The sequence below is a fragment of the Alternaria infectoria genome (genome assembly GCF_024043175.1).
Source record: "Alternaria infectoria strain BMP 0036 chromosome Unknown scaffold_3, whole genome shotgun sequence".
Taxonomy (NCBI): domain Eukaryota; kingdom Fungi; phylum Ascomycota; class Dothideomycetes; order Pleosporales; family Pleosporaceae; genus Alternaria; species Alternaria infectoria.
This window is the reverse complement of record NW_026250692.1, coordinates 1,425,903-1,450,215: the sequence shown is the minus strand read 5'-3', so window position 1 is coordinate 1,450,215 and position 24,313 is coordinate 1,425,903. Positions and strand designations below refer to the sequence as shown.

General features: G+C 53.3%; 13 protein-coding genes across 13 annotated transcripts; 7 read left to right on the top strand and 6 right to left on the bottom strand.

Moving 5' to 3' along the window:
* Positions 1 to 286: 286 nt before the first annotated feature.
* Positions 287 to 1,263, top strand: J4E92_002717 (uncharacterized protein; the record flags this gene model as incomplete). Its single annotated transcript, XM_051494119.1, has 3 exons — positions 287 to 289; positions 345 to 896; positions 946 to 1,263. 3 exons carry the CDS (start codon positions 287 to 289, stop codon positions 1,261 to 1,263), a joined length of 873 nt encoding a protein of 290 aa, XP_051355798.1.
* A 348-nt stretch (positions 1,264 to 1,611) lies between these two features.
* On the top strand, positions 1,612 to 2,441 carry J4E92_002716 (uncharacterized protein; the record flags this gene model as incomplete). The annotated part of the gene is made up of 2 exons (XM_051494118.1): positions 1,612 to 1,852; positions 1,918 to 2,441. 2 exons carry the CDS (start codon positions 1,612 to 1,614, stop codon positions 2,439 to 2,441), a joined length of 765 nt encoding a protein of 254 aa, XP_051355797.1.
* An 834-nt stretch (positions 2,442 to 3,275) lies between these two features.
* J4E92_002715 (uncharacterized protein) lies at positions 3,276 to 3,848 on the bottom strand (the record flags this gene model as incomplete). Its single annotated transcript, XM_051494117.1, has 1 exon — positions 3,276 to 3,848. The coding sequence occupies one exon, from the start codon at positions 3,846 to 3,848 to the stop codon at positions 3,276 to 3,278; it is 573 nt and encodes a 190-aa protein (XP_051355796.1).
* A 664-nt stretch (positions 3,849 to 4,512) lies between these two features.
* Positions 4,513 to 5,245, top strand: J4E92_002714 (uncharacterized protein; the record flags this gene model as incomplete). Its single annotated transcript, XM_051494116.1, has 2 exons — positions 4,513 to 4,849; positions 4,899 to 5,245. 2 exons carry the CDS (start codon positions 4,513 to 4,515, stop codon positions 5,243 to 5,245), a joined length of 684 nt encoding a protein of 227 aa, XP_051355795.1.
* A 158-nt stretch (positions 5,246 to 5,403) lies between these two features.
* Positions 5,404 to 6,784, bottom strand: J4E92_002713 (uncharacterized protein; the record flags this gene model as incomplete). The annotated part of the gene is made up of 2 exons (XM_051494115.1): positions 5,404 to 6,497; positions 6,568 to 6,784. The coding sequence occupies 2 exons, from the start codon at positions 6,782 to 6,784 to the stop codon at positions 5,404 to 5,406; spliced, it is 1,311 nt and encodes a 436-aa protein (XP_051355794.1).
* Positions 6,785 to 8,067: 1,283 nt separating this feature from the next.
* J4E92_002712 (uncharacterized protein) lies at positions 8,068 to 8,751 on the top strand (the record flags this gene model as incomplete). Its single annotated transcript, XM_051494114.1, has 3 exons — positions 8,068 to 8,221; positions 8,271 to 8,342; positions 8,393 to 8,751. 3 exons carry the CDS (start codon positions 8,068 to 8,070, stop codon positions 8,749 to 8,751), a joined length of 585 nt encoding a protein of 194 aa, XP_051355793.1.
* A 976-nt stretch (positions 8,752 to 9,727) lies between these two features.
* On the bottom strand, positions 9,728 to 11,490 carry J4E92_002711 (uncharacterized protein; the record flags this gene model as incomplete). The annotated part of the gene is made up of 3 exons (XM_051494113.1): positions 9,728 to 10,089; positions 10,166 to 11,242; positions 11,301 to 11,490. The coding sequence occupies 3 exons, from the start codon at positions 11,488 to 11,490 to the stop codon at positions 9,728 to 9,730; spliced, it is 1,629 nt and encodes a 542-aa protein (XP_051355792.1).
* Positions 11,491 to 12,608: 1,118 nt separating this feature from the next.
* On the bottom strand, positions 12,609 to 13,673 carry J4E92_002710 (uncharacterized protein; the record flags this gene model as incomplete). Its single annotated transcript, XM_051494112.1, has 3 exons — positions 12,609 to 12,939; positions 12,992 to 13,058; positions 13,130 to 13,673. The coding sequence occupies 3 exons, from the start codon at positions 13,671 to 13,673 to the stop codon at positions 12,609 to 12,611; spliced, it is 942 nt and encodes a 313-aa protein (XP_051355791.1).
* Positions 13,674 to 13,870: 197 nt separating this feature from the next.
* On the bottom strand, positions 13,871 to 16,062 carry J4E92_002709 (uncharacterized protein; the record flags this gene model as incomplete). Its single annotated transcript, XM_051494111.1, has 2 exons — positions 13,871 to 15,811; positions 15,883 to 16,062. The coding sequence occupies 2 exons, from the start codon at positions 16,060 to 16,062 to the stop codon at positions 13,871 to 13,873; spliced, it is 2,121 nt and encodes a 706-aa protein (XP_051355790.1).
* A 609-nt stretch (positions 16,063 to 16,671) lies between these two features.
* On the top strand, positions 16,672 to 18,310 carry J4E92_002708 (uncharacterized protein; the record flags this gene model as incomplete). Its single annotated transcript, XM_051494110.1, has 2 exons — positions 16,672 to 16,777; positions 16,824 to 18,310. 2 exons carry the CDS (start codon positions 16,672 to 16,674, stop codon positions 18,308 to 18,310), a joined length of 1,593 nt encoding a protein of 530 aa, XP_051355789.1.
* A 436-nt stretch (positions 18,311 to 18,746) lies between these two features.
* On the top strand, positions 18,747 to 20,623 carry J4E92_002707 (uncharacterized protein; the record flags this gene model as incomplete). The annotated part of the gene is made up of 2 exons (XM_051494109.1): positions 18,747 to 18,862; positions 18,910 to 20,623. The coding sequence occupies 2 exons, from the start codon at positions 18,747 to 18,749 to the stop codon at positions 20,621 to 20,623; spliced, it is 1,830 nt and encodes a 609-aa protein (XP_051355788.1).
* A 372-nt stretch (positions 20,624 to 20,995) lies between these two features.
* Positions 20,996 to 23,067, top strand: J4E92_002706 (uncharacterized protein; the record flags this gene model as incomplete). Its single annotated transcript, XM_051494108.1, has 5 exons — positions 20,996 to 21,015; positions 21,071 to 21,099; positions 21,154 to 21,342; positions 21,397 to 22,256; positions 22,318 to 23,067. The coding sequence occupies 5 exons, from the start codon at positions 20,996 to 20,998 to the stop codon at positions 23,065 to 23,067; spliced, it is 1,848 nt and encodes a 615-aa protein (XP_051355787.1).
* Positions 23,068 to 23,174: 107 nt separating this feature from the next.
* Positions 23,175 to 24,191, bottom strand: J4E92_002705 (uncharacterized protein; the record flags this gene model as incomplete). The annotated part of the gene is made up of 2 exons (XM_051494107.1): positions 23,175 to 23,435; positions 23,484 to 24,191. 2 exons carry the CDS (start codon positions 24,189 to 24,191, stop codon positions 23,175 to 23,177), a joined length of 969 nt encoding a protein of 322 aa, XP_051355786.1.
* Between the last annotated feature and the right edge of the window lie 122 nt (positions 24,192 to 24,313).

The window sequence follows — 24,313 nt, the reverse complement described above, 5'->3', positions numbered from 1 at the left end:
GATCGCACCAACAGTCCTGGGCGAAGCAAGGAGGACCGAGAGTTGCAATGCTCGCGAGTTGCTGTTCACGTACGCGGGTTGATGCCTCTAGGTGTCGGCCTTGGCACGCACGCGCGCTAGTGAGCTACCTGGAGCTTGCGCAGATACACCATTGCCTAGAATCATCAACACCGAGACACACGACTGCCAACCCTTGATAATCCCGTAATCGCTTCCCGGGAATCTGCGGTCCATTTGATCGCTCGGAACAAACAAAGCGCCCTTCTCAGTCTCCACACCGCCCACCATGGTAAACACCCCACCGTAACAGCTGAAGCACCCCAGTCGATCTAACCATGGCGTAGACGTCAATAGGCACAGGTTACGATCTGTCCAACTCGGTCTTCTCGCCCGACGGTCGAAACTTCCAGGTCGAATACGCGGTTAAGGCAGTAGAGAATGGTGGCACAGCGGTCGGCATCAAGTGCAAGGATGGCGTCGTACTCGCTCTGGAGAAGCTCGTCAGCAGCAAGTTGCTCAAGCCCGGCGCGAACAAGCGGATAGCAACTGTGGACCGCAACATGGGCATTGTGTCTTCCGGTCTCCTCCCCGATGGTCGCCACTTCGTCTCCCGCGCCCGCGACGAGGCAGCCCAATGGCGGCAGCTTTACAAGGCACCCATCCCCTCCTCGTCTCTCGCCGACCGTATGGGAAGCTATGCCCAAGCGTATACCCTCTACTCGAGTGTCCGTCCTTTCGGTATAACTGCAATCCTTGCAGGGTGGGACTCCGAGGCCGAGCTACCAGTAGATGGTCAAGTTGGTTCAGGGCCTACTGTTGGCTCGGGAGGCAAGAAAGAAGGCGCAAAGCATGGTGGGCCATCGCTTTACATGATTGAGCCCAGCGGTCTATACTGGGTATGGAGACCTTGGTGACCTAAACTTGTCCAACAACTAACGTGCACAGGGCTACTACGGTGCCGCTACAGGCAAGGGCCGCCAGGTCGCCAAGTCAGAGCTCGAGAAACTCAACCTCTCCGAGGGAAATCTATCACTAGAGGAGGGTGTCAAGGAGGCAGCACGCATCATCTACGTCGCACACGATGACAACAAAGACAAGGAGTTTGAGCTTGAGATGACATGGATCAGCAGTCTCGACGGTCCTACCAAGGGCAGGCACGAGGAAGTGCCCAAGGACATCCGGGAAGAAGCTGAGAAGCTGGCAAAGAAGGCGCTGGAAGGAGACGACGATGATGACGAGGAGGAGGAGAAAATGGAAGAGTAGACGACGACTGCATAACACCGCGTAGACGGTCTATATGCATAACGAGCGGCTCTCACTGCCTTTCACGATCAATGAACAACATTTACGAAAGTCAAGCACTAGCACTATCATCTTCTTGTTCGGCCCGCTTCTCAAGCTTGCTTCGTCGCTCCTGCCAATTCTGGATTGACAGTTGACTGCGTCATCGACGATTCCAGATTCGCCATGCAGGTACATCCGCCCCACTAGCGCGTCACCCTGCAATCCGATTTTGAAAACCATTCAACAATTCCATCCATAAGTATCTTACGTCACGCGTCTATCCCACCATCCAAATACACTCTTCTTATCCAATTGTAATATATCATCATGCCGCCAACACTCATACTCATTCGCCACGCTCAGGCACAACACAATGCCACCAGCGACTGGTCTATCAGGGACCCTCCACTTACTGAGCTGGGCGAGCAGCAGTGTCGCGAGCTACATGAGAGTCTGAAAGAGAGCAAGATCGGCAATGAAGTTGAACTCATCGTTGTCAGCGCTCAAAGGCGGACGCTCCAGACTGCCACTATCGGGCTGGACTGGCTTATCAAGAAAGGCACCAAGGGTAAGAGCAATGTCACCGAGCAAGACAAGTTATGTATATGTGACTAATACTGATATGCACTGTAGTAATCCCCGACGCGAACTGGCAAGAAAACGCAGACAAGCCGTGTGACACTGGAACACCCATCGATGAGATCTCCAAGGAATTCCCTCAGTACGACTTCTCCGTCGTAGACCCTTCGTTCCCAGACAAGACAACTGGCGGATCCAAGAACCCGTACGCTTTCACCGAAAAGGCTATCCTAGCACGTGGACAGAGGTGTCTCAAGGACCTCTACTCCCGCCCCGAGAAAGTCATTGCTGTTGTCTCGCATTCGGGTTTCCTGCGCACAGGTGTATGCAACCGCATGTTCTTCAATGCCGACTGGCGTGTGTTTGAGTTCGACGAGGAGGAGATGAAGAAGAATCCCGGGTTCTTTGTGTTGAAGGAGAGCGAGGAGACGGAGAAGAAGGGTGGCGGTATGGGTCGTAGTGACGTTGGTGTCTTTGGTATCGTACCTGGTGACTTTCCGCCTGAGGTTGAAGAGGAGATTGCTACGAATAAGGCGCAAGTCGATGATGAGGCTACTAAGCAGAACCCGAGCGCCTGAGCTGGGTGATTTGTAGTTAGATCTGAGGGTCGTGTTTTGCCGGACTACATGGCAGTGGAAATTTGCGATCACTTAGAGGATAGATATTGCGTAGACCATAGAATTTAGTGAATGTCAATAAGACCATCAATCTATCTCCAGTAATGTGGTCTGAGCATATTTGATGCCTTCACATGCATGAGTATGATGCTTTAATGCAATACCAAGTGGCACATAGAGTGCCCACATTAGGTCCCTCGGAATATCTGTTCAATCCCCCAAACTTTTCTTTGACCGACCTTCTCAACGCCCGGTACGGCGATATTTTCGGGAACCTTATGGTCCCGCCCAAGAGGATGGGAGATAGGGTTGATACTGTGCATGCCTCCCCTCATACGCTTCTCTGAACCCAGATAGGGCCGCTTCTTCTGTCGCCCCAGTAATCGCAAGACTGATAGCCTGGCCAAAGAGCAGATACAACTCCCTTTTTGCCCGGTCCAGTCCTTGGAGACCAGCATACGACGCATAATTGGCGTAAAGATGCCGAAACTTGACCTTGACGATCACAAGACCTGGCTGTCGCTGATCAAGCGGTGGTGGCTCCACGGTCCCGCGCGCGGCTTTCTTTGGAGACGCTAGCCGACGAAATTGAAGCAGAGGTGTCATCCATTCCTCGCGCAGGCTGATCTTTCGAGGGCCATGGTGAAGCTCTACACAGACTTCAAGTTCGCGTAAGCCAGTAAGCTTCTTCGAGGCGGCCTCGCAAACTCGCTGCCTGAAAGTGAACATGGCGTTAGTTACTTCTGCATGGAGCATACCGGACAACGTCCAAGTCCGTCACTATCGCAACCATACTTACCAACTTTGACGATGCTTCTCTTGCCAAATCACGTCCACGGTCTTGTTTGGATTTCCATAAGTGCTGTAGTGGAGATGCAACCTGGTGATGCTTCCCAAGTGGATGGACGAGGCATATTTGAAGAAGTTTGTCATCCGCTTTGGCGCGTCGAAGACGAAAGTCGTGTTTTGGTAGAGCAACTTCGCTGTCTCTGCGTAGACTTGCTTGCAAACAAGATTTAGCGCACATAGCGACCCCGGCCAGTTCGTTCGCAGGCCCTGAACAGCGTTGTATTTGCCAAGTGATCTCGAGAAGCGAATCACGACAGGAGGAGTCGCGCTTATCTCAGGATCAGGCGCAGGAGTCGTGCTCTTCGTAGCGATTACATTTGATGACAACTTGACAGTCTGTGGCTTCCGCTGCGTGAATTTGGATCCTTTGCTGGCGATCTCACAGCGACGCTCCGAGTCGAAGTAGTAGCCGTATATTTGGTTTCTGATCTCACCGGGTAAGGCGAGGAAGCCGCGCATCTTCTTGGGCGGAGACCCTCTCGGCCTGTGAGCGCGGGAGAAGAGACTGGTACCAGTCATGACCGCCGGGCTGACAAGCTTGGAAGCTTGTAAGACAATGTGTTGCTGTGCTAGTGAATTAGCCGGAAATGTTTGTTAGCAGGTATCAAGATGCCACCGAGTTGGTGATAGTCTGTGTCTGTGGAACCATGGAACATTGGAGGTGGAGCCTGGGTGCCTGGGCCCTGATATCGTACGTGGACGCTAGTCGCGTTTGGGCTAGTGATCAGAGCAACTGCGGGCAGCCACGACAGTCGCCCCTGCTGCATACCGCCATGTTAACCATCATGTCTTCGCTAATCTCGCGCCAACGTATCCTCCTTCGCCAGCCTCAATTTCTTGCCGCTCGCGCCTTCTCCTCCTCCAGAATAAACGCATCTCGCCTCCGTCAACCAGGCGAACCAACCGGCCCGAACGAAGTGAGTAGAGATGATACAAAATATATGCGACGCATACACTGACCTCTTATCTCAACCTCTGCAGCCTCCGACACACATCCGAACACCTCCCTCGAAATCCCCACTCAAAGTCTGGCCCATCCTCGCGATATTGGGACTAGGCACATACCTGTTCAACGCGATAATTGATCAGCGAAAAGGCGAGGGATACCAACCCAAAGGACCTATTCAAGGCCATTCCCCCAGCGGCAAAGGACAAGTGAAGCCTTCACATCCCCACTAGAAAGATGCCTGCCATTGAAAAGACTGCCGCGGGCTCGCGCGAGTCTCCCCGCTGGTCCAGCGACGAAGTGACCGTCCTTTTCGTCCTTGGTGGCCCCGGTGCCGGAAAGGGTACGCAATGTACGAAGCTCGTCAGCGACTATGGCTTCAAGCATCTCTCTGCTGGTGATTTGCTGCGCGAAGAGCAGAACCGCGAGGGCAGCGAGTTCGGCGAGATGATCAAGACGTACATCAAGGAAGGCACTATTGTGCCCATGGAGGTTACCGTTCAGCTGTTGGAGAACGCAATGGAGGCCAGCATGGAGAGCGGAGAGAACCACGGAAAATTGTTCCTGATTGATGGTATGATGACCCATGCAGCTACTTTCCAGTCCATTGTCTAACATGATAGGCTTCCCGCGCAAACTCGACCAGGCCCACGCTTTCGAGCGCTCCGTCTGCCCTTCCAAGTTCACCATCTTCTTCGAATGCTCCGAAGCTGTCATGGAGAAGCGACTCCTCGTCCGCGGCGAGACATCGGGACGCGCTGACGACAACCTCGAGAGTATCAAGAAGCGCTTCAGGACATTCGTGGAGACAAGCATGCCCGTGGTCAATGAATTCGAGTCGCAGGATAGGGTTGTCAAGATCAACGCAGAGCAGGAGCCTGACCAGGTTTACCGGGACGTTGTGGAGAAGCTCAAGGAGCGTGGCGTGAAGCCCATCAACATCACCTTTGTGCAGACACAGGCTTCATAGTCTATAGGGAGACGCCCAAGAATCAATATATCTGAATTGCATTGTCTATCATGCAGCTCGAGGGCTGCTGTTCATGAACCTGAAAAGCCTCATAATGCATCCGTCCCAAGCCGACCCCTTTTGAAAGAAAGAAACGCGCACCAAGACGACGTAACCACTTAGTCCATATCGTCATCAATGGCCCTCTGCTGCTTCCTCTGTCCGCCCCTTCCGCCGAACCGCGACGCCATATCGGCCTTCTGGTCGGCCTTGTTTGCTTCCTCCTCCTTCTCCTGCGCGAACCTCTGCTTCTCCTGCTGGATGACCTGCAGAACACCTTGCAGACTGTTTCGCCACAAATCTAACCTTGAAGCTACCTCTCTCCACTGGTTGTCGCCAAAGACGCGGTATGTTGAGCGGTGGATCAGGAAGGTCTGGTTGAGCTGGCTGAGCTTGCCCTCGACGAGACCAGCGCGGATCACGTCAATGACCCACATCTCGACATCTTCGGATGGTACTTGTAGTGCCTTTGCGATCCTCTCGTAAGGTAGCGACCTGGCTTGACCCGCTGAAGCAGCCATGGACGCAAGGGTGAGGAGGCGCATCTTGCGGTTCAAGGCACCGGCGTCAAGGCCGGACTCCTCAACCCAGCCATCGTGCTCGTCCTTGAAGTCGTTGTAGTCATCCAGGAGATCGGAGTTGAAGATTTCAAGGAGCTGGAAGTATATGGGGTCGGAGTTACGGAGGGCCTGGATCGAGTCGAGATCGGTGAGATCTTGGAAATCGAAGTGGGTCGGGTGTGTGAGGGCCGACTTGAGGGCGCGAAGAGAGAGCTCGCGAGCCTCTGGGGACGAAGCCTGTTCTGAAGGGAATGTCCTGAGTGCGCGTAGCAGATATGTGTATGCCTGCTCCTCCTCGCCTGCGTCCGATGCGACGTCGCTCACAGCAAGGTAGAGCTTGCGCGAATCCTCCTCCCCGGTCTTCCATGCGGCTATCCAGCTGTCGAGCTGCTTGAGTTGTGGTCGCAGTGTCTCGAAGTTTGATGTGGCGCGAATGACACGGAGAATGGCAAGGAGCACGTGGTAGCGCGTCTCGCTGTCGGGCTGGGTGGTGTTGAAGATGGTGCTGAGGATGGAGAGCGCAAGACCACCACCGTTCAGAGGCGACGAGGAGATGGGCGTGCTCAGGTTCTGGCACATCTTGGGGATGAAGATGGAGACATTTGGCGACTGGTTTACGAGGTGGATGAGCAGGTTGTAGGCCGCAATAAACTCTGCGCACTCATTGTTAGCCCGGTGTTTTCTCCATCAGAAGGACCCCTCGAGTCATTGCTGGAGCCGTACCCTTCTCGGGCGCCTGGTTCAGCGCCTGGCTGCCGACGACGAGCTTCTTGAGCACATCGTCCTTCTTGTTCTCCTTGAGCAGGTCCGCGCTCTCGCCCTGGAGGTTGGCGCTCTCATCGCCCTGGGATTTTTTGAGGCTGTCGATGTATTGTGCGAACTCGTCGGTAAGCTCCTCGAAGGTGCCCTCGATGAGCAGCGTGGTCTTGGCACCCGGCATGGTGAGAATAGCAGAGACTGGTATCGGGGCAGTGTGTAGGCGGCGGGCGCAGGGGCGGGGCTGGTGGATTGTCGACAATGGGAGCGGCGTTGGTGGGATGCCAAGATTGGAGTTGGATTTTTGGGAAGTCGCTATCGATAGCCGCACAGACAAACAACACCAGCAGCCAGAACCACTTGCTGCCTTGGACCATGTCACCTTACTTGAGTTCACTGTGTACAATTTCAAATCCTTGGAAGCCTCACAAAGTTCAGTTCGATACCGGTCAGCGTCCTCAAGGAAGCAGTGCCTTTTCCTGAACCGTGTCATCATCAAAGCCCGACCGCTCGAAGGAAAGCACTTACCATCATACAACGCAATCTCATACACACCACCTTCAGCTTCCGGGTGCACAGCTACGAAAGACCTTTCCGTTAGTGCACTTCCATCTCTAACATCAAGGACGTTGTTATCCAAGATGAAGACCCCCCACTCTGCCAATTCTCCCTCAAGCACGTCGGTCGAACCCGGACGCAGTACATCGCTCATGTATAGGAGTTCGCTAGACTGATTCCGACTATGCAACACCACCTGTCGATCCCCATCCTCGGCCGCATGAAGCTCCCACGTGTTCGTTGCATTGTACTTCACGAGATAGAAGCTACTAGCGGCATCCTGGCTGTCGCTGAGCACGTAGGTGCGTATGTCCAAAGAACTGACTGGCAGAGACACCCATTGGCTGTCCAGGGACGGATCGTCGCTGTGTGCGATAGTCAGCGACCCAATATAGAAGATTTCGAAGGACTAGACGTACGATGAGGACCGCAGCTGATATAGTTGGGTACCCGGAGCTGGGACATCAAGTTGGGCTCGTCTATCAGGCGACCACGCCAAAGCCATGTCAGACAAGCCTATAGCAAGAGCGAGGAAGGACTTCATCCCAAGATTCAGCACTGGAAAATTGATTGCGACGGATAGAAAGACACTCAAGTCAAGTGCCGACAACACGTATGTATAGTTTGCGGGGGCGACAGGGATCGGAATGAAGGCCCCTTCAGCCTGCAACATATCAGATTCGCTTAGATTCAAGCCTCATTTATAAACATCCTGCCTTTCTAAATTTCTCTTGGCCTGTACTCAACATGTTGCAGAGCACCCGCATGTCGATAGCATAGCTGTAGTGGAGGCGCCAGACCACATCATGTCGTAGTGGGGCCTTTATGATGTTGTTCGTCGACTGCTCTCAGAAAATCACCGTCTTCTGAGATCCTGATACCTATCACTTCTACTCAAAACGTGTCAAAATGAAAATCACGACAATTGTATCGTCGTTGGTCCTCGCTGCGTCGGCCATCGCGCAGACCACGCCCTCGGGCTTCACTCCTGCCACCAATGCAACGCTGGATGTCTACTACGGGACTCAGTACATCAGTCCCGGTCTCATCGTTAAGAAATCAAGTATGAGCACGATATGTGAAGAAGGATGTGCCATACTGATGTAAAACAGCCACGGCAAAGGCCCCTGTCATTGGTCTCACCAACACAACGCTCAGCGGAAAGTACCTGCTTGCAATGATCGGTTATTTCCCCTTCTCATTATCAAAAACGCATCACACTGACACTGCTCAGACATCGATGTCACCCAAAACGGCCGTGCGTCAACCGTCCTGCATGCCCTTCTGCAGGATTACACGCCCTCCGGCACCAAGCAGAACGGCACATCGGTCCTCACTACGACAGCCACAACACCTTCGTCGTACTTTGGTCCTGCGCCACCCGCTGGCGCGCCTCCCACTCATCGTTACGTATTCTTGCTGCATGAGCAGCCGGCAAACTTCGCGGTCCCGGCTGCGCATCAACAGGCTGTTAGCAGCCGGTTCGGCATTGACTGGCCAAAGTTCATTGTGGATGCTGGGCTCAAAGCCCCGATTGCTGGGAATTACTTGCAGGTGAAGAGTGGAGATAACACGAAGAGGTGGGAAGCGTAGGAAGAAGCTTGTCCTTCTATCTCGAAGCGCAACGTATCCCATCCAAAATGCACCTCCGCGTTCAATAGTCTGCAAATGCAACTCCAAATCCCCAGCCCCCTAAATGCAACGCCGATCCCTTCCTCCTCACTACCTGAAGTCCACACCCAAATCATACCGTGCAGTTCAGGTTGTTCCCCAAAGTAGTCCGGAACACATCCAAAAGACACTGATGCGCGCGATCCCCATCTTCACTCAGTATCTCACTGCTGTCGATAACGTATGCGCCTGCCGGAACGACGATGCCGTTGTAGTACACGACGGTGTCTACCGTACGAGCTTTGCACGCTATGAATGCCAACAGTCAGTAGCCGATCTCCAAACGATAGGATATGGTAGAATACACACCTTCCTTCTCGTTCGACCACATCCACCCGATGCTATACATGGTCTGATCGTAATGCAGAATGCTCTTCGTGGTATCGTATACGACCCGCCGTCTTCTCATGTTGTTTTCTGTCCAGGCCTCATCGGTGACGGCGTAGGCGAAGCATTTATCTGATGAGCGGCCGATTTTGTCGATGGCTGTTACGCTTGTGATGGCGGTTGCGAGGATGGCGATGAGGCTTGCTTTGCGCATCTTGATGACTTTGCTTGTGCGTTTAGGCGGAGATGACTGGAGGGGTTGGAAAGAGGAGTGTTTTGCATGTGTTGTTGATATGTTGGCTTGGTAAGGGAGCCGGTTGGTAGGGGTACGGGCTGGGGGATCCGGTGTTGGAACCGTGGTACTTGGTTAGGGGACTTGACACCAACACCGAGATATTATCTCATCACTTCACCGCATGCATGCTACATGTGTGCTTAGGACCTGTGCAAGATGAAGCACATCGATGTATTCGTCGCGTCGCGCGAAGCGACATACCAAGCACAACTAAAATATCCACATGAAAAGAACCCACTCACCAGCCTCATGTCATCCATACATGAAAACTTCTGATTAGTGACCAAAGGCTTGTGAATTGCCTGCATTGATCTTGGCAAACTCCCTGTTCTCTTTCTGCCACTTCCTCGCATATCTGACGCCAAATCCGTTTTCGAACACTTCGCGGATGGCCTCGAGTGGCATTCCCTTGACTTCAGGGAAGCAGAAGATAACGAATAGCCAGCCGACGAAGCAGATGCCTGCGTAGAAGCCGAAGGCCCCTGATGGGGTGATGCCTTTCATCATGGAAAGGAAAGTCGAGGCGATGATGATGTTGGTACTCCAGCATGTGACCGTATTCAACATCGTTCCAACAGCTCTGACCTCCATAGGAATCAGCTCGGTCCCGATCCATGCCACGGTAGCCACACCACTAGCTGATTGAAGTTAGCACTGGTCTAGTGATAGCGGAAGAGAAGACAAAAACGACTTCAGCATAGTGAGGGTACTTACAGTAGAAGCCAACAAAGATGATGATCGTGGCAATGAGGACATAACCTGGCCAGCCAATCTCTTCGCTCTGAACAGCCAATGTGCGGAGATCAATCGGGATGTAAGAGAAGCTGACGGCAGCGATGACAAGGCAGACGCTCATCCCCAGGATCGTTACTAAGAGAATGCGACGGCGGCCGAACTTGTCGACAATGACAAGGTTGACGAGCGAGAAGATGAAGTTCGTAGCGGAAACGGTAATGGCGACAGCGGTCGCGTTGTTGAAGCCGACAATCTTGAAGAGCGTCGCTGAGTAATACATGAGTGTGTTGAAGCCCGACAGTTGCGAAATGGCCATGATCGTGCATGCTGTAAAAACGGCGCGGAAAGTGGACGCTGTGGTGAAGATACGGGCCAAAGTCTTGAACACCGAATCATCCACCATAGTCTGTGTGGCTTCGTTGATGCTCATCTCAATGCTCATGATCTTCGCGCGTCGCTGCTCTTCGGTCGATGTTGGGTAGATGCGCGTGAGGACAATACTGGCTTGGTCCACGTTCCCGTGTGCGACTAGTTGGCGGGGAGACTCGGGGCAGAGAGTCAGAAGACCGGCAAGGAGGATGGCGGGTGCCGCACCGATGCCAACTGTTGCTCTCCAGGCTTGCGAGTTGGCGCCTCCGACTTGTGCGAAGCCGGCACCGATGGATGACGCAAGAAACTGGCCAAAGGTGACGCTCATGTTGTTGAAGGCGATCATCCGGCCGCGATACTTGGCTGGTGCCAGTTCGGATATGTAGAGAGGAACTATCATAGCCGCTGAGCCAACACCCAGGCCTACGACGAAGCGGCCTACCGCGAACTGTGGGAGGTGATACGCAGCCGTCTGGAGTATGGTGCCGATAACGAAGACGCCGCATGCCAGAAATATTGGCAGCTTGCGACCATATTTGTCGGCAATCATACCAGCGATGACGGCTCCCACGAGGGCACCTCCAGAGGTGAGTGATGTGACGAGCTCCTGCTCGGAGGACGTGAGTTCGTGGCCGAGAGATGAGCCAATAGTCACGAGCACCGAAGAGATGTAGCCAGTATCGTAACCTCGACAAAGTCAGCAAGGTCGGATCTCAGAATCCAACTTAGGAATAGAGTTACGCACCGAAAAGGAGGCCACCGAGAGAAACAGTCATGGAAATTAGCCAAGCAGCCTTTGAAGCAGCTGTAGCTTCGATGCCAGAGAGATTTGCGATCTGATCCGCATGTTCGCGTGCAGTCGTGATATCTTCAATTTTGTCGATGCTGGACGACCGTTCGTTGAAAACATCAGCCTTCTTCAAGTCTTGAGCCATATTGACCTGTAATTGGCAGTGGTGAGGAGTTTGGACAATGTTCCAGATGTGATGATCAGAGTCAACAATGTGATGATGACAGACGAGGCTCGAGAGCTTGCGATACTTCAAGCCATACTCCAGGAGATATCGCGTGCTACTTATGCTACTCGTGTAGCCTCAAGGTCGCGCTCCGACAATGGCCGGCACGACGCGCAACCAAGCTCGATGCGAAATGCTCTCGCAGGCTGACCTGGATTGCCACGTTGGGATCCGTCGCACCATACTGGCAACACCTTCCCCAGGTTTCTACTCGCATGTCTCCGCAAACCTATCGGGTATGCGTCATTCTTCGCTTCGCAATGCTGGGGTGCATGGGGAAATGCGGGGGAGGAGCCTAGAGAACAGGGTAGACCGGCGTGTTGGAACCGCTTGACAGCTCAATCGGATGCTGCACATTGGTTGACGCGGGCATGGCGGATCGAGAACGCTGGTCGCGCGTGCGGCTGAGGATTGTCGGGGATAGGAAGTTTGCGGCATAGACTTCTACGTTGGGCGCCAAGGCTCGGAGTCAAAAGGCCGTGTCCTGCGGGCCTGCCAGTTTCAACATTGCGATCGGATGGATATCGCCCGACCCGTCCTATGGGAATACCACAAAGCCGATAGAAGGTTACCGAAGTCCAGGCGGCTTTTGACGAACTTGTTGGATTCGCGAATCTTGCGATGTGACGTGACGAAAAAAGTCGGGGTAGCGGAAGCAACAACTTTCTCAATTGGAGCCAAAGCTTCTCCACGTGTGTAACTATGTGTGATTTAGGGCGTTGGAGTGTCATTCGTGCTCATGCAATCGTTGATTGATAATGCTACTCAAACACCATCAGATCGGCATAATCGTTCATCAATGACAGTGTTGGTATGAGCGAGCGCTTCTTGGTATTACATTAACATTAGATATTGCTATAAGGTTCTCGCTGTAACGAGGAGATCTATCATACCAAAATGACCCGCAGGTCCAAAAAGTGAGGGCCTGAGAAGCTAGTTGGCTGTCTTTAACCAATGATCTGCCATATCTCGTCTTGTCTCCTCAAAGAAATCTATAAAACTCATGAACTCCCCCAGGAAGTGATATCGTGACTCGTCTACTCTTTCTTGGCGTGCTTGATGAGGTTGCCCTGCTCGTCCACTAAGCCCTTCGCACGCATGACCTTGAGCGCATCGTGAATAGGGTCCAGCTCTGGCTGCGGCGCCCTGTGAGAGCCGAAGTAGGTGTCGGCCCAGGTGAAGTACTGTCCGTAGTTGACTGTGAAGTACATGTGATGCAGTGTGTGATGGGCGGGGCTGTTGAGCCACTTTTCTGTCCAATGGCCGGTAATCATATCGCCATCGTGAATGAAGATGGTCCAAATTTGGACAGCAACAAAGAGGACCATGTACAGATGCCTCTGCATTGGGCAGATGAACACGAAGATGCTTTTGAGATTTAGCAATGAGGTTTTGAGGAAATGGCCTAGAAAATACTCACTGGTATGGCAAGGATTGGACGAACCCATCAAGCGGGTGGAAAGCTAGCGCAGCCCATGGTGTAGGAACTGTTGAAATTAGCATTGGTATTGAGACCGACAAAAATGCAAGACATTTGAAAGAGAGCGGGGACACTTACCAATCCATTTGTGGTGTGGCTTGTGGATGTACTTGTATACGCTAGGGTGGTGTTCTAGGCGATGAATCCAGTAAATGGCAAAATCATTGAAAGCCATGTACAGAGCGGCCGAAGCCACCAGCCAGGGCCAGCCATATTCGCTCGTGTTGGTATAGATCAAGCTGTGGCCGCGCACTTCAGCGAGGAAAATTGGCAGGGTACAAAGGTTGATGAAGGGGATGGCGAAGAGCGATGATTTGATCTCTTGGGAGACTTGGTTCTTCAAGAAGCGTGGATGGTACTCGAGCCGGCGATCAAAGACAAGGTAGTAGGATAGAGAGCTGAAAAAGAGGTAGAGAGAAGTCGCGCCGAGCTGAGTAATGACGAGAATGGATAGAATTTGACGGTAAATGTTGTCGCGTGGCCATTGGGACGCAGGCGCTGTGCTAGCGGCCGAAAAGTCTGAAAACGAAGAGTTCCCTACGCTGAAGCCGGGCGAGGGGAGAGCCCATGCGTAGGCTTTGTCCAGGACAAGAGGATCCAGGAGTTCCAGAGCGACATCCATTGTTGACTGCTATGCAAAGAGAGGTATGAAAATTTGAGGTGTGAGCAAAAGGTGGCGGAATAACTGGCGCACAAGCTGCCGTTGGGGCGCGGATGGGCTCTGCCCGTGTTGCTTGGCTTGGCAGGGGTAAATTGGTAAAAGTGGGGAGGCCCTCCCTTCGTACGAACGCGCTATGGTAAACAGCATCTCAACCGAAATCACCCCCAAACATCCGCCTTCCATTTGCCCCTCTTCTTCAGCCCGTCAGCCCACGCTTTGACTTCGGCCTCGGTCTTACCCTGCGCACCCTGGACCGCCTCTCCAAGCCTCATATCCACCTCCCGGGCCATGCTTGCCTTGCCGCAGACGTACATGTTGGCCCCTCCTTCCAGCATGCCCAGCACCTTGCCAGCGTGCTCGGCCACCCGGTCCTGCACATACACTCTGCGCTGCCCTTGCATTCGCGAAAACGCAGTAACGATCTCCAGCTTCTCTCCGAGCTGTTCCTGCATCTTTGCCAGCTCGTCATGGTAGATGTAGTCCTCCTGGTTCCGGCATCCGAAGAACAACAACATCTTGCCAATCGGCTTACCAATCGCATGCAACTTGACGCGCTCCTGGAGAAACGCACGGAAAGGAGCAAAGCCGGTACCGGCGCTGACCATGATCAACTGAGTCGAAGCTGTGATGGGCAGCTTGAACTTCGACTTCCTCACGTGCGCGAGAACCGTTTGGCCCTGGACGTCTCCACTTCCGACTGAGCGGTGATAGGTGGGAATTGGCGTGTTTCCGGCCGGGCGAAGATTGGATGCCGATAAGAGGTAATTTGACGTCAGGCCAGGAATATTGGTTGTTGACTGGTTTTCAGTCGTGATCGTCTTATTGACTACCAGTGCGGTGATCGCGATGCGCCGGGGAGACGTTACGGAACTCGAAGAGATGGAGTAGTATCTCGGCTGAAGTGGCAGCAAATTATCGATAACGAAGGCAAGCGGTATCGAGGTCCACGCAGCACCAGGGCTGGCAAGCTCGAGCAGCCGAGCGAACGTGACGTGTGCAGAAGACGTGAACCGCTCGTAACGCCCACGGTCCTGCGCAATGCCGAGGAGCTTCGATTTGGCTTGAGGGGTGGGCGCAAACTGAGCAACTTCGAGCACAGCCTTCCGAGCCACAGGCGCGCAAACCTCTAGATGATTGCGGAAAGCTGTCTCGAGCGTGCACGGCGACGGTATCTTTGGCTTGTCGGAACCGCTCTTCGGTGCTACGGTGAGGCAGTCGTGCCTACGGCCTTGCAAGCCCAGGATGTCGAGCAGTCGGTTGACTTCCTCCTCAGGGTTGACAGGCCAGATGCCGATATGATCCCCAGTCTTGTACACGATGTCCGTATTGCCCAGATCCACTTCCAAGTGCACGCAGTTGCGATCTCCCGACACGAACAACTCGCGAGAGTGTTTGATGGTCAGAGGGACTATGGCTGAGTTCAAGGCAGATCGTTGGTGGTGCACCGATGTGACGGAATTTGCTTCGGGACCAGGGCTCCCGGCGGCGAGATCAACCCTCATCGTCGGCTCGTAAGTGACAGCCTTCTCTTCGAACCCCATCTGAGCAAGCAGAGTGAAAACATCATCTTTCCATGCTTGGTAGTCCTCCTCTGTGCCACCATTGGCATCGTCGGCTCTCTGCCGTGGCATCAGCGCAGTAGCGCCTGCAGCATCTAAAGCATCGGCGACTACATCGAGGACCCTGTTGTAGTATTTGTAGTTGCTATTACCGAGACCGAATGCCAGGTATCGCAAGCTCTCAAGCCGAATGTTGTCGTCGCCTAGCCGCTTGATCCAATCCCAAAGGCCGGTAGTGTTGTCGCTCGGATCGCCTTCGCCATATGTGCTCAGGATGAAGATGGCGAAATACTTGTTCTGGATCCTCGCAATACTTTCGGCATCGTAATCGGATAGGTCCGCAACCAAGGCATTCACTCCATAGCGCGCGCCGCACTCTCGGCCCAGGCTCTCGGCGAGGCGCTCTGATGTACCAGACTGTGAGCCCCAAAAGATGACGCAATGGTAGCCGCCCTCGTCGAGGCGTTGGCAAACGTCGCGCGTAGAATTGGTCTTCCCGTCTGAGAAGCCCTCTTCGACCTGTGGTCTCTCAAAATACACCTATAATAACAGCATGGTCAGTAATGCTGTGACATCAAGGATGCAAAGTCGCGTGGAGATATTCTCCTTACATGGTAGTTCGGGTCTGGCTTGTCCCAAATGCGACCACGAGTGATGTACCCGAGCGATGTAAGAAGAAATAGAAATGCAGCTAGTCCGTCTGCTGCAGTCGAGGGCTTCAAACTGCTGAACACCGGTGTTGTGCTGAGTGCTTGCAGAAGAGGATTGAGTTGTGACCTCAACTCTGACATGTCAAGTGGTAAAGCAAGTGAATCCATGATAACAGAAGGAAGCAAAATAGCCTCCAAAGGTTTGACAGGCTGAGGCGACGATATAGCCAGGGAGAAGCAAATGGTATCCTTCAACTAGTCAAGAGCACGTGGACCACTGATGACAGCCGCACAAGTACTTGCACCAACCCATCGTTCTCGGGCATGACTGCCAGACCTGATTTTTCGATAACAACCAAACATTTCTGGGCACGACGCTTTCGGTAGTCCGTTGTGATGCTTGAACGCTCGTGGCAGTGCTGATCATGACGCGAGTAAACTATGGCATCCCCGCGTTACCCCACACTTTAGCTGTCAGTTGGTGTCCACGCGTAGTTCCCGGTTTAACTTTGCAAGCCCGCATATACCGGTCGTAGCAATGCATTCCGCAATAGGCCGTCATTCTCCGAAGCATACCCTTCTTGGTAAACCTGGGATGCGGTCATCCACTTTTGCGGCTGCGTCAACGGGCAGTGAGATACCGCGACGAGCACTTAAGTAAACTTCCAATCGCACAATGTATACTATCACTACGCAAAGCTGCTGATGAGATTAATTTCAACGTCGCTGTTGTATTGATCGCGATTCAAGATGTCTCCAGCGGTCATTTCCATTCCGTATGCTGCTGCGCTAGGCGCGTGCGCTCTTTTCTACTTTGTTATTTATCCTGTAGTCGTTTACTTCCGCGATGTGAATGGTATGTCAGCCATCAAGTACAACAATAACATCGACTGACATCTCAGGTCTTCGGCGTTACCCAAACATGCACCCGCTCTCGGGCATATCTTCGATCCCGTTCATGGTGCTTGCGCACGGCGGAGCGCGGTCCACCTACCTTGAGAAACTACATCGAAAGCATCCAGTAATTCGTGTGGGCCCCAACTTCCTCTCGTATGGCGACCTTCGAGCTGTGAAAGATATCTACGGTCATAACACTCCCTGTACCAAGGATGGATCGTACGTTGTCACTGCAGGCTCGCATTACCATCTTGCGGATGCCATCGACAAGCATGATCATGCGCGGAAGAGGAAGTTGATGAGCTCTGCGTATGCAATCAAGAATCTGGAGGGCTGGGAGCACAAGGTAGCCGACAAGACGCAGAAGCTACTGAAGTACTTTGACGAGTGCTGCACCTCACCATTGTCTCCTGGACAGCTACCGAAGCCTGAGGACGTGAACCTCGACTATCGGAAGTGGACGAACTTCTTCACGCTAGACGCTATCGCCGATATTGGACTTTCCGACAAGCTTGGATTTCTTGATCGGGGCCACGACAGGGTTACTGGACGGAGGACAGACGGCTCGACATACGAATGTGATTTCAGACCAGCACTTTACAACACAGCTCGGAAGCAGTCGTTGTTGATCTGGCCATACGACTGGTATCCGCTCATCAACAAACTCTCGAACGTCATCCCCTTCTACAAGCGCATGAGCGACTATGCGAACGAATGGGAGGGCGTACCGGTTCAACTCGCCCACAAGCGCCTGGAGCGGTACAGGGCAGGGGAGAAGCTCGACGACTTCTTCCAAACGCTGATGGAAGACAAGAACGGCCATCCGAACAACCTGGAATGGGGCGAGATCGTCGCGGAAGTGAGCATCATGATGAACGCCGGGTCTGCTACGACAGCGATTGCGATGGCCAATGTCATGTACCAATTGATCAAGCATCCGGATATCAAGATGAAGTTGGTGCAAGAGATCGATTCGGCACTGGAAGACGATGAAGAGGAAGGCGATGGGGTGGTCGCTTACGACAGGGTAAAACACCTACCATATCTCCGTGCATGCCTCGACGAATCGCTCCGGCTCTTCCCACCGACACCCCACGGACTCCCGCGACAGACGCCAGCCGAAGGCGTCAACATCCTGGGTGACTACATTCCGGGCGGAGTCTCCGTCGCCATGTCTGCATATGTTGCGCATCGGCAGGAGTCCGTGTTCCCGCACGCCGACAAGTTTATACCGGAGCGCTGGTTGGGTGAAGAAGGCAAGGCCTTACAGCCCTACTTCCTGGCCTTTTCGGCGGGTGCAAGAGGCTGCATCGGACGCAACATCTCGTACCTGGAGCAGACGGTGGTCTTGGCGAGTGTGTTGAGGCGGTATGATTTTGCGCTGAGTAGTCCGAATTGGGAGCTTCAGAGGCTGGAGACGATGAACTGGATCCTGGGGGAGATGCCTGTGAAGATTTGGCGACGGGAGCGGACATCGGCGAAGCAAGAGTAGATGTGTTTGGAGCTTCATAGATATGCGAAAACAGTCCCATTCAAAAGATGTCACAAACCGTCTACATCGCAATAGAGAAGCCCATGTTACTGAGTGTATTTAGGTTATTGTACCCTGGAAATGTCGTTGTAATCTACGTCAGTGACCCGTGGAACTGACAGGATAAAACGGCACGAGTACGGCACGTTTTCGCGTTATATAGCACCGGTAGTACAGTTTAGAGACAGTGTCACAGTGACGATGCGCAAATCTCGATCAGGCGTGCGCCGCGACCGTTCCTTTGCTCCACCCACGCATAAACACCGAGATAGCGCCTGAGCTGATTGGCCCCCACACACATACTATTACTCCGCTGTGCAGCATACATAAAACGGTTCTACCCTAGTCATCGCAATCAGATTCATCTCCATCTCGAATCGAGAATCCATCATTGCTCATGTCGCAGCCGCCTGTACCGAATCAGCCACCCTTGGTGCCTTCGGCGCCTGTGTCTGAATCCTCGCCAGCCCAACCACGCCCTGCGCGTTCAAAAAACGGCTGCAATGCGTGCAGGTACGCGGAAATTCTTCGTTACTCCCCAACAACGCTCATCGACATAGGAGGCGGAAAGTGCGATGTAATGAGCAGAGGCCTAGATGTGGACACTGCGAAAGACTGAATCTCGACTGCACTTGGAACCGCACGCAGGCTCGTAGCACTACCAATCCATCCCAGTCATTCAACACTGGCCAGCACCAGCCCTTCTTTTCTGGTCCACTACCCTTGGAAGGGTACGGGTTCGGTTTTGACCTATCCGGGCCGTTGAGCTTGGGTACCTGGGACGAAGCTATGCTGTTGAGTCCCAGCTCATGGCCAACTGACACCGGGTCTTTCGCGAGCGTAGCAACACATTCGGACCCGGTCTCGCAGTCCATTCACCAGTCCCGGCCGACTCATAGATCTTCAAGTCAGACCCTGGGAGTAACGTCTTCCGCGAGCAATGAAGTGCATGAGCTGCCAGAGCGTAGACTTCACCAGCCTGATCCAGCTTCGACCTCGCCGTTCTCTACCGAGGGCGCGTCGAATGGACCGAACGAAGATTACCTCTTGCACACATTCCTCCAGATGCTCATGCCACCCATCCTGACACCGGTGGAAATTGGTCCCAAATGGGCATCTACCAGGGCATTCTTTGCCACTCTGGCTGCAGAGTCACCCATCGTCAAGAGTGCCATCATGGCTTTCGCCGCGATGCAGATGCAGCGCAGTGGGCTGGGCAACGACATGGCCAAGGCAGACTGGAGACCTTTGTATGACACCGCATCCAGACAGGTAGCGAATTGCCTAGCAAAGACGCGAGTAGTCGAGGACAGTGACCTCAGACACATGCTCGCTGCCCTTTTCCTGCTTACCTATACCGATCTTCTTACTGAAATGCTGCCACGAGCCCACACAAACCTACGCGAGGCCTATACACTTATAAAGAGTGCCAGCAAGACCACCTTCTCGGCACCGGAACGTCGACTCATTTCATGGATGCGCCTACTTGACGCGCGCGCTGTGTCAACAGCAGGTGGAGAAGGACTCTTCTTGGCTGATACAGACGAGACTATCTTTGATGCGTCGCCTGCGGCCAATGCTGGGTCAGATCCGGACACGTCGGACACCGAAATAGAGGAAATTCTGTTTGACGTGTTATATCATCCCGGTATCATGTTCTATCAGAAGGTGCAGTCCTTCGCCGGGCGCATCACACGCATTGACCCGTGGCGTCGTACACGCGGCACGGTTCAGGATGAGACTGAAGTGATGGCCATCGCAGCACAAATCTCCAAGGATCTACATGCACTTTACGGCCAGAGACCAGCATTGATGGATCATGCGGTTGCTGGAAACCTCACCGAAAAACACCTAGCCAAAAACTTAGCAGGCGCACTCACACGAAGTTTCCGGACCTATCTCGCGAACTACTACGCATCGTTCATACACTTACATCGCGTTGCGTACGTGCAGTACCCGAAGACCAAGGATGTAATAAATGCCATCGTGAACATAAAGCGTCTGACACATGTGATGGCGCAGGCAGACGAGTCGCTGCCCGTCAATGTCTTGTGGCCACTGATGATGTGGGGGTGCGAAGAGGATGACTTGGAGGAAAGAAGATGGATCATTGAAGCCATCCGCAGTCTCGAAAGCATCGCTACCAACGCGAAAGCTACCGCAGACCTGTTGGAAGAAGTACAAAGACGGCAGGATGAAGGCAAGCGAAGAGTCGACGTGCGTTTGGTCAGCCAGGAGTATTTCGCATCATCAAACCATTTCGCAATCGTGTAATGTTCAGTCCAGCTCCAACACGCACATTGAAGCTCACCAGAAACACGCGGCCGAGTGTCAGTCGCAATTCTGTTAGTTTGTTGCAGGTATCGAGCGACAATCTCGGCGCAAGAGAATACGGGAAGCCTTGCCATTTACAGGTCCATGCGCGTATACTTGTCATTTCCGGCTCAGACCTATACCAATCAAACTGCGCATTACGTTCCAAGCTTCCCTCCATCGGAAGATGCCCCGCAAGCTTCCAGACTTAGGACGTCGCATACGAAGCGGGCGGGGTAAGTGACCCGAAACGAAAACCGACAAGACGGGATCGATTTCCCGGCTCAACGTAGCAACTCCATCATTCACAGTCCTTGGGTCTCCGACCTCACGATGAGACAGAGAAGCGGATGGTTAGTCGGAGCCGCGGAGTTGCCCGCTTGTAGAATTTTGCTGATTGCTGAACAGCAAAGCTTGTCGTGAGCGTCACATCAAATGTACGGGCTCTTACAATCCAATGCCATCCAAACGCTTAACGTAGAAATTCACAGGCGTGAAGCTGCGCGACTCGGAAAAATGCAAATATTGCACTGAGCGCAAAAAGCCATGCATTCGCGGCAATGCTTTTCGCTTCCGACCTGTCACGGCGGTCAAGTTCAACGCCGGCGAAGACATAGGATCCGCTGAACAGTCCCTTGAATTCCAGGTGGGACAGCAGTGGGTTGATATTCCAAGCTCATGTGCGTAGAGAACAATTTCTAGATAGCGATAATCGCTGATTGAAAGTGGTGTAGTGCACTTTGTTGAGCCGAACAAGGACAGCGATGACGAAGAAGAGTACGAAGCTGGGCCGGAAAGCGAAGCGAATCCCGAAAGCACGCCCAACACTCTTGACGTTGCATCAAAAGCCCGGCGGCAAAACTCGAATTTGAACAGAGTGTCTAGCGAAAGCCGACTGGCGTCGACGTACGATGACCTAACCTCGTTCGCGGACCTTCCAACCTCAGGTTTCAATGACACTAGCGATCTGCCTTCCATCCACGAGGTCTTGAACCCTCAAGTCCCATCGTCCTTGGTCGGTGTCACTAGTGGTATCAGCAATAGTACGCCGCAAAGTGTTCGCGCCGTCTCTTCAATAAGCCAACTAGTAAACACAAATTGGCAGGCGAGCCCCGGATCACTTCAACGTCTGTCACAGTCCCCGGGTCTATCGAAGAAGAGCCCTTTCGGATCGATTAACAATAATCAATCTCCTTATAACTCTACGGCATTCAGTCCTTCCTCAGCGCCAACACTCAGGTGGCCCGTGAACAACGCACACGAAGCCCGTCTCCTCCATCATTACCTCTTCTTTTGCACCTCGTGGATCGATGTGTGTGACTCACGGCGGCACTTTGCTACTGAGGTACCAAAACGCGCAGCCCACTTCCCCGTCATTCTCAATGGCATACTGGGTGTTGCTGCAAGACACTCCTGGCTGATGGGCAAGGCCGTAGAAGACGTGTCGCAGCCTTATGTAGATCAGTGCTTACAGGCGCTAATCGTAGCACTTGAGGACCCACTGGCACATTGGGATGAGAACTTCCTCATAGCCGTTATCCTGCTTCGGCTTCACGAAGAGATGGGCGATGCCGACGAACACTGCCACCACCTCGTACGTTTTTCTCGCTCTTAAGCTTGACTGTATATCTTTCCTGACCACATGTTGATCTCAGGGTACTGCCCGTATACTAAACAGTATCTCCTCCTTCGCCGCAGACGGTGGCCTCCGCGAATCAGCATCCTGGGTTTCTCTCCGCCAACACATCTACGTCTCTCTCACGACTCAAAAGCCGCTCAACCTAAGCCTCGATAACTACCGCCACTCAGCTGTGTTCAGCGAGTTTGACGACGAAAGCTGGGCGAATCGCATCATATTCCTGTTCGCCGTCGTCCTGCAAACTGTCTTCGGAGGCACAAATAATGGCAGCGAAAACATCAGCCGCGAAACATGGAAAGAACTGAACGATGAAGTCGAGGAATGGGAGCGGACGAAGCCCTGGACTTTCTCGGCCTTCCATGTCGAACCCGATGCGGGCGACAAGTTTGATGGAAGCTGGCCCGAACTGCTCTGTCCACAGGGGATCGTGGCAGTCGGGCTGCAGTATTACCACCTTTGCAAGATACTGCTCACGATATACTCGCCTAACGCGTCATTAGTCGGGCTGGCAGGTGTTCGGGCTAGGAAATCTACCGACGCGGCTGTTCGCAAGCACATGAGGATAACCATAGGGTATGGCGTGAGTAACAGTCATTGTGGTAATGCTATGTTCCAGGGTAGTCACATCTTGAGTGCATGTGGAGCTTATATCATCGATCCGCGGGAGCAGCAAGCTTGTGTAGAATATTTGGAACAGTTGCAGAGACTGATAGGGTGGAGGACAGATGGCGTCTTGAGGGATCTTCGAGAGCAATGGGCTTTTTGAGGTGACAACACAACGATTGAGAGAAGGGCTTTTTCTGCACCACGAAGACTTCAGATGCCCGAAGGGGAGCACTTTGACATTTCAATTCTTCATTGCGAAGCAGCATTCTATAGCGATGCTTCCAGCTCATCAAGACCTGACACCTGGTTCACAACCCATTTCCTCTTCTCCTCGTCGGTGTATCTCGGGTAAGGCCTACGGCAATCCGCGCTGCTCTCCGGGTATCCTCTCTTATGCGCAACGACGTACTTAGTGCCGTTGATGCCACCCTTTCCGAACCCCCATTCTGTGACCGAGAGCTTGATCTGGAGGGCTGACGCTTCGTCGTGCTTGCCTGATTGGTAGAGGTTGAACAAATGTATGCAAGACTGATCTGTTAGCTTCCAAACACGCAAAACGTTGGCGATAGTAAATACCTTGGGGTACAAGTTCGCGACACCAGTAATGGTGCCGATTCCACCCACACTCAGCGCGGGTACAAGCCAGTCGCTCTGACCGGCCAGCGCCACAAACTCCGACTTGTCGAACGCAGCACTGATCCTCGCAACCTTTGCGATGCCTCCGCACGTGAGCTTGACAGCTACGATGTTCTTATGCTTGCCGAGGATATCCAGCATCTCGGAGTTGATATCGAGGCCGGCTACGACGTTGGGGAAGTTGTACAGGACGATGGGCACGGGAGATGCGTCGGCTAGTTCCTGGAAGTAGGCTACGATGGCATCCTGGTTCATGGAGAAGTGGAAGTAGGAGGGTACCAGTGCGAGGTAGTATGATGCGCCTGCTTCCTTTGCCTCAGTAGTCTGCTGTATCGCGTCGTGCGTGCAGCCTGCTACGCCTCCAATTGTGATGGGTAGGTCTCCGCGACCGAGGCGCTGTGCCGTCTTGCGAGCAGTTTGGACGAGTTGCGTCTTCTCGGCTGAGGATAATGTTGCTGCTTCACCATTGGTTCCTGCGATGACGATGCCGTGCAGACCGTTGGAAATCAAGAACTCGAAATGCTTTTCTTGGACATCCCAATCGATCTCTTGCTTGGTGTCATTCTTGAACCAGGTCAATGAGGGGACATGGATTCCCGGTGGGAAGGAGTATGTTGTTGTGCCGTTGGTGCCGTTTGCGGAAGGCATTTTGTGAGGATGTCAAGAGATGAGCAGGTACAGAGGGGAACCGAATGTGGAGGACATCTCTGCAGCAGAGCGAAACCGCCGCATTTTGGCATCCACGACTGCGCGACGCGTTCCGGTAGTAC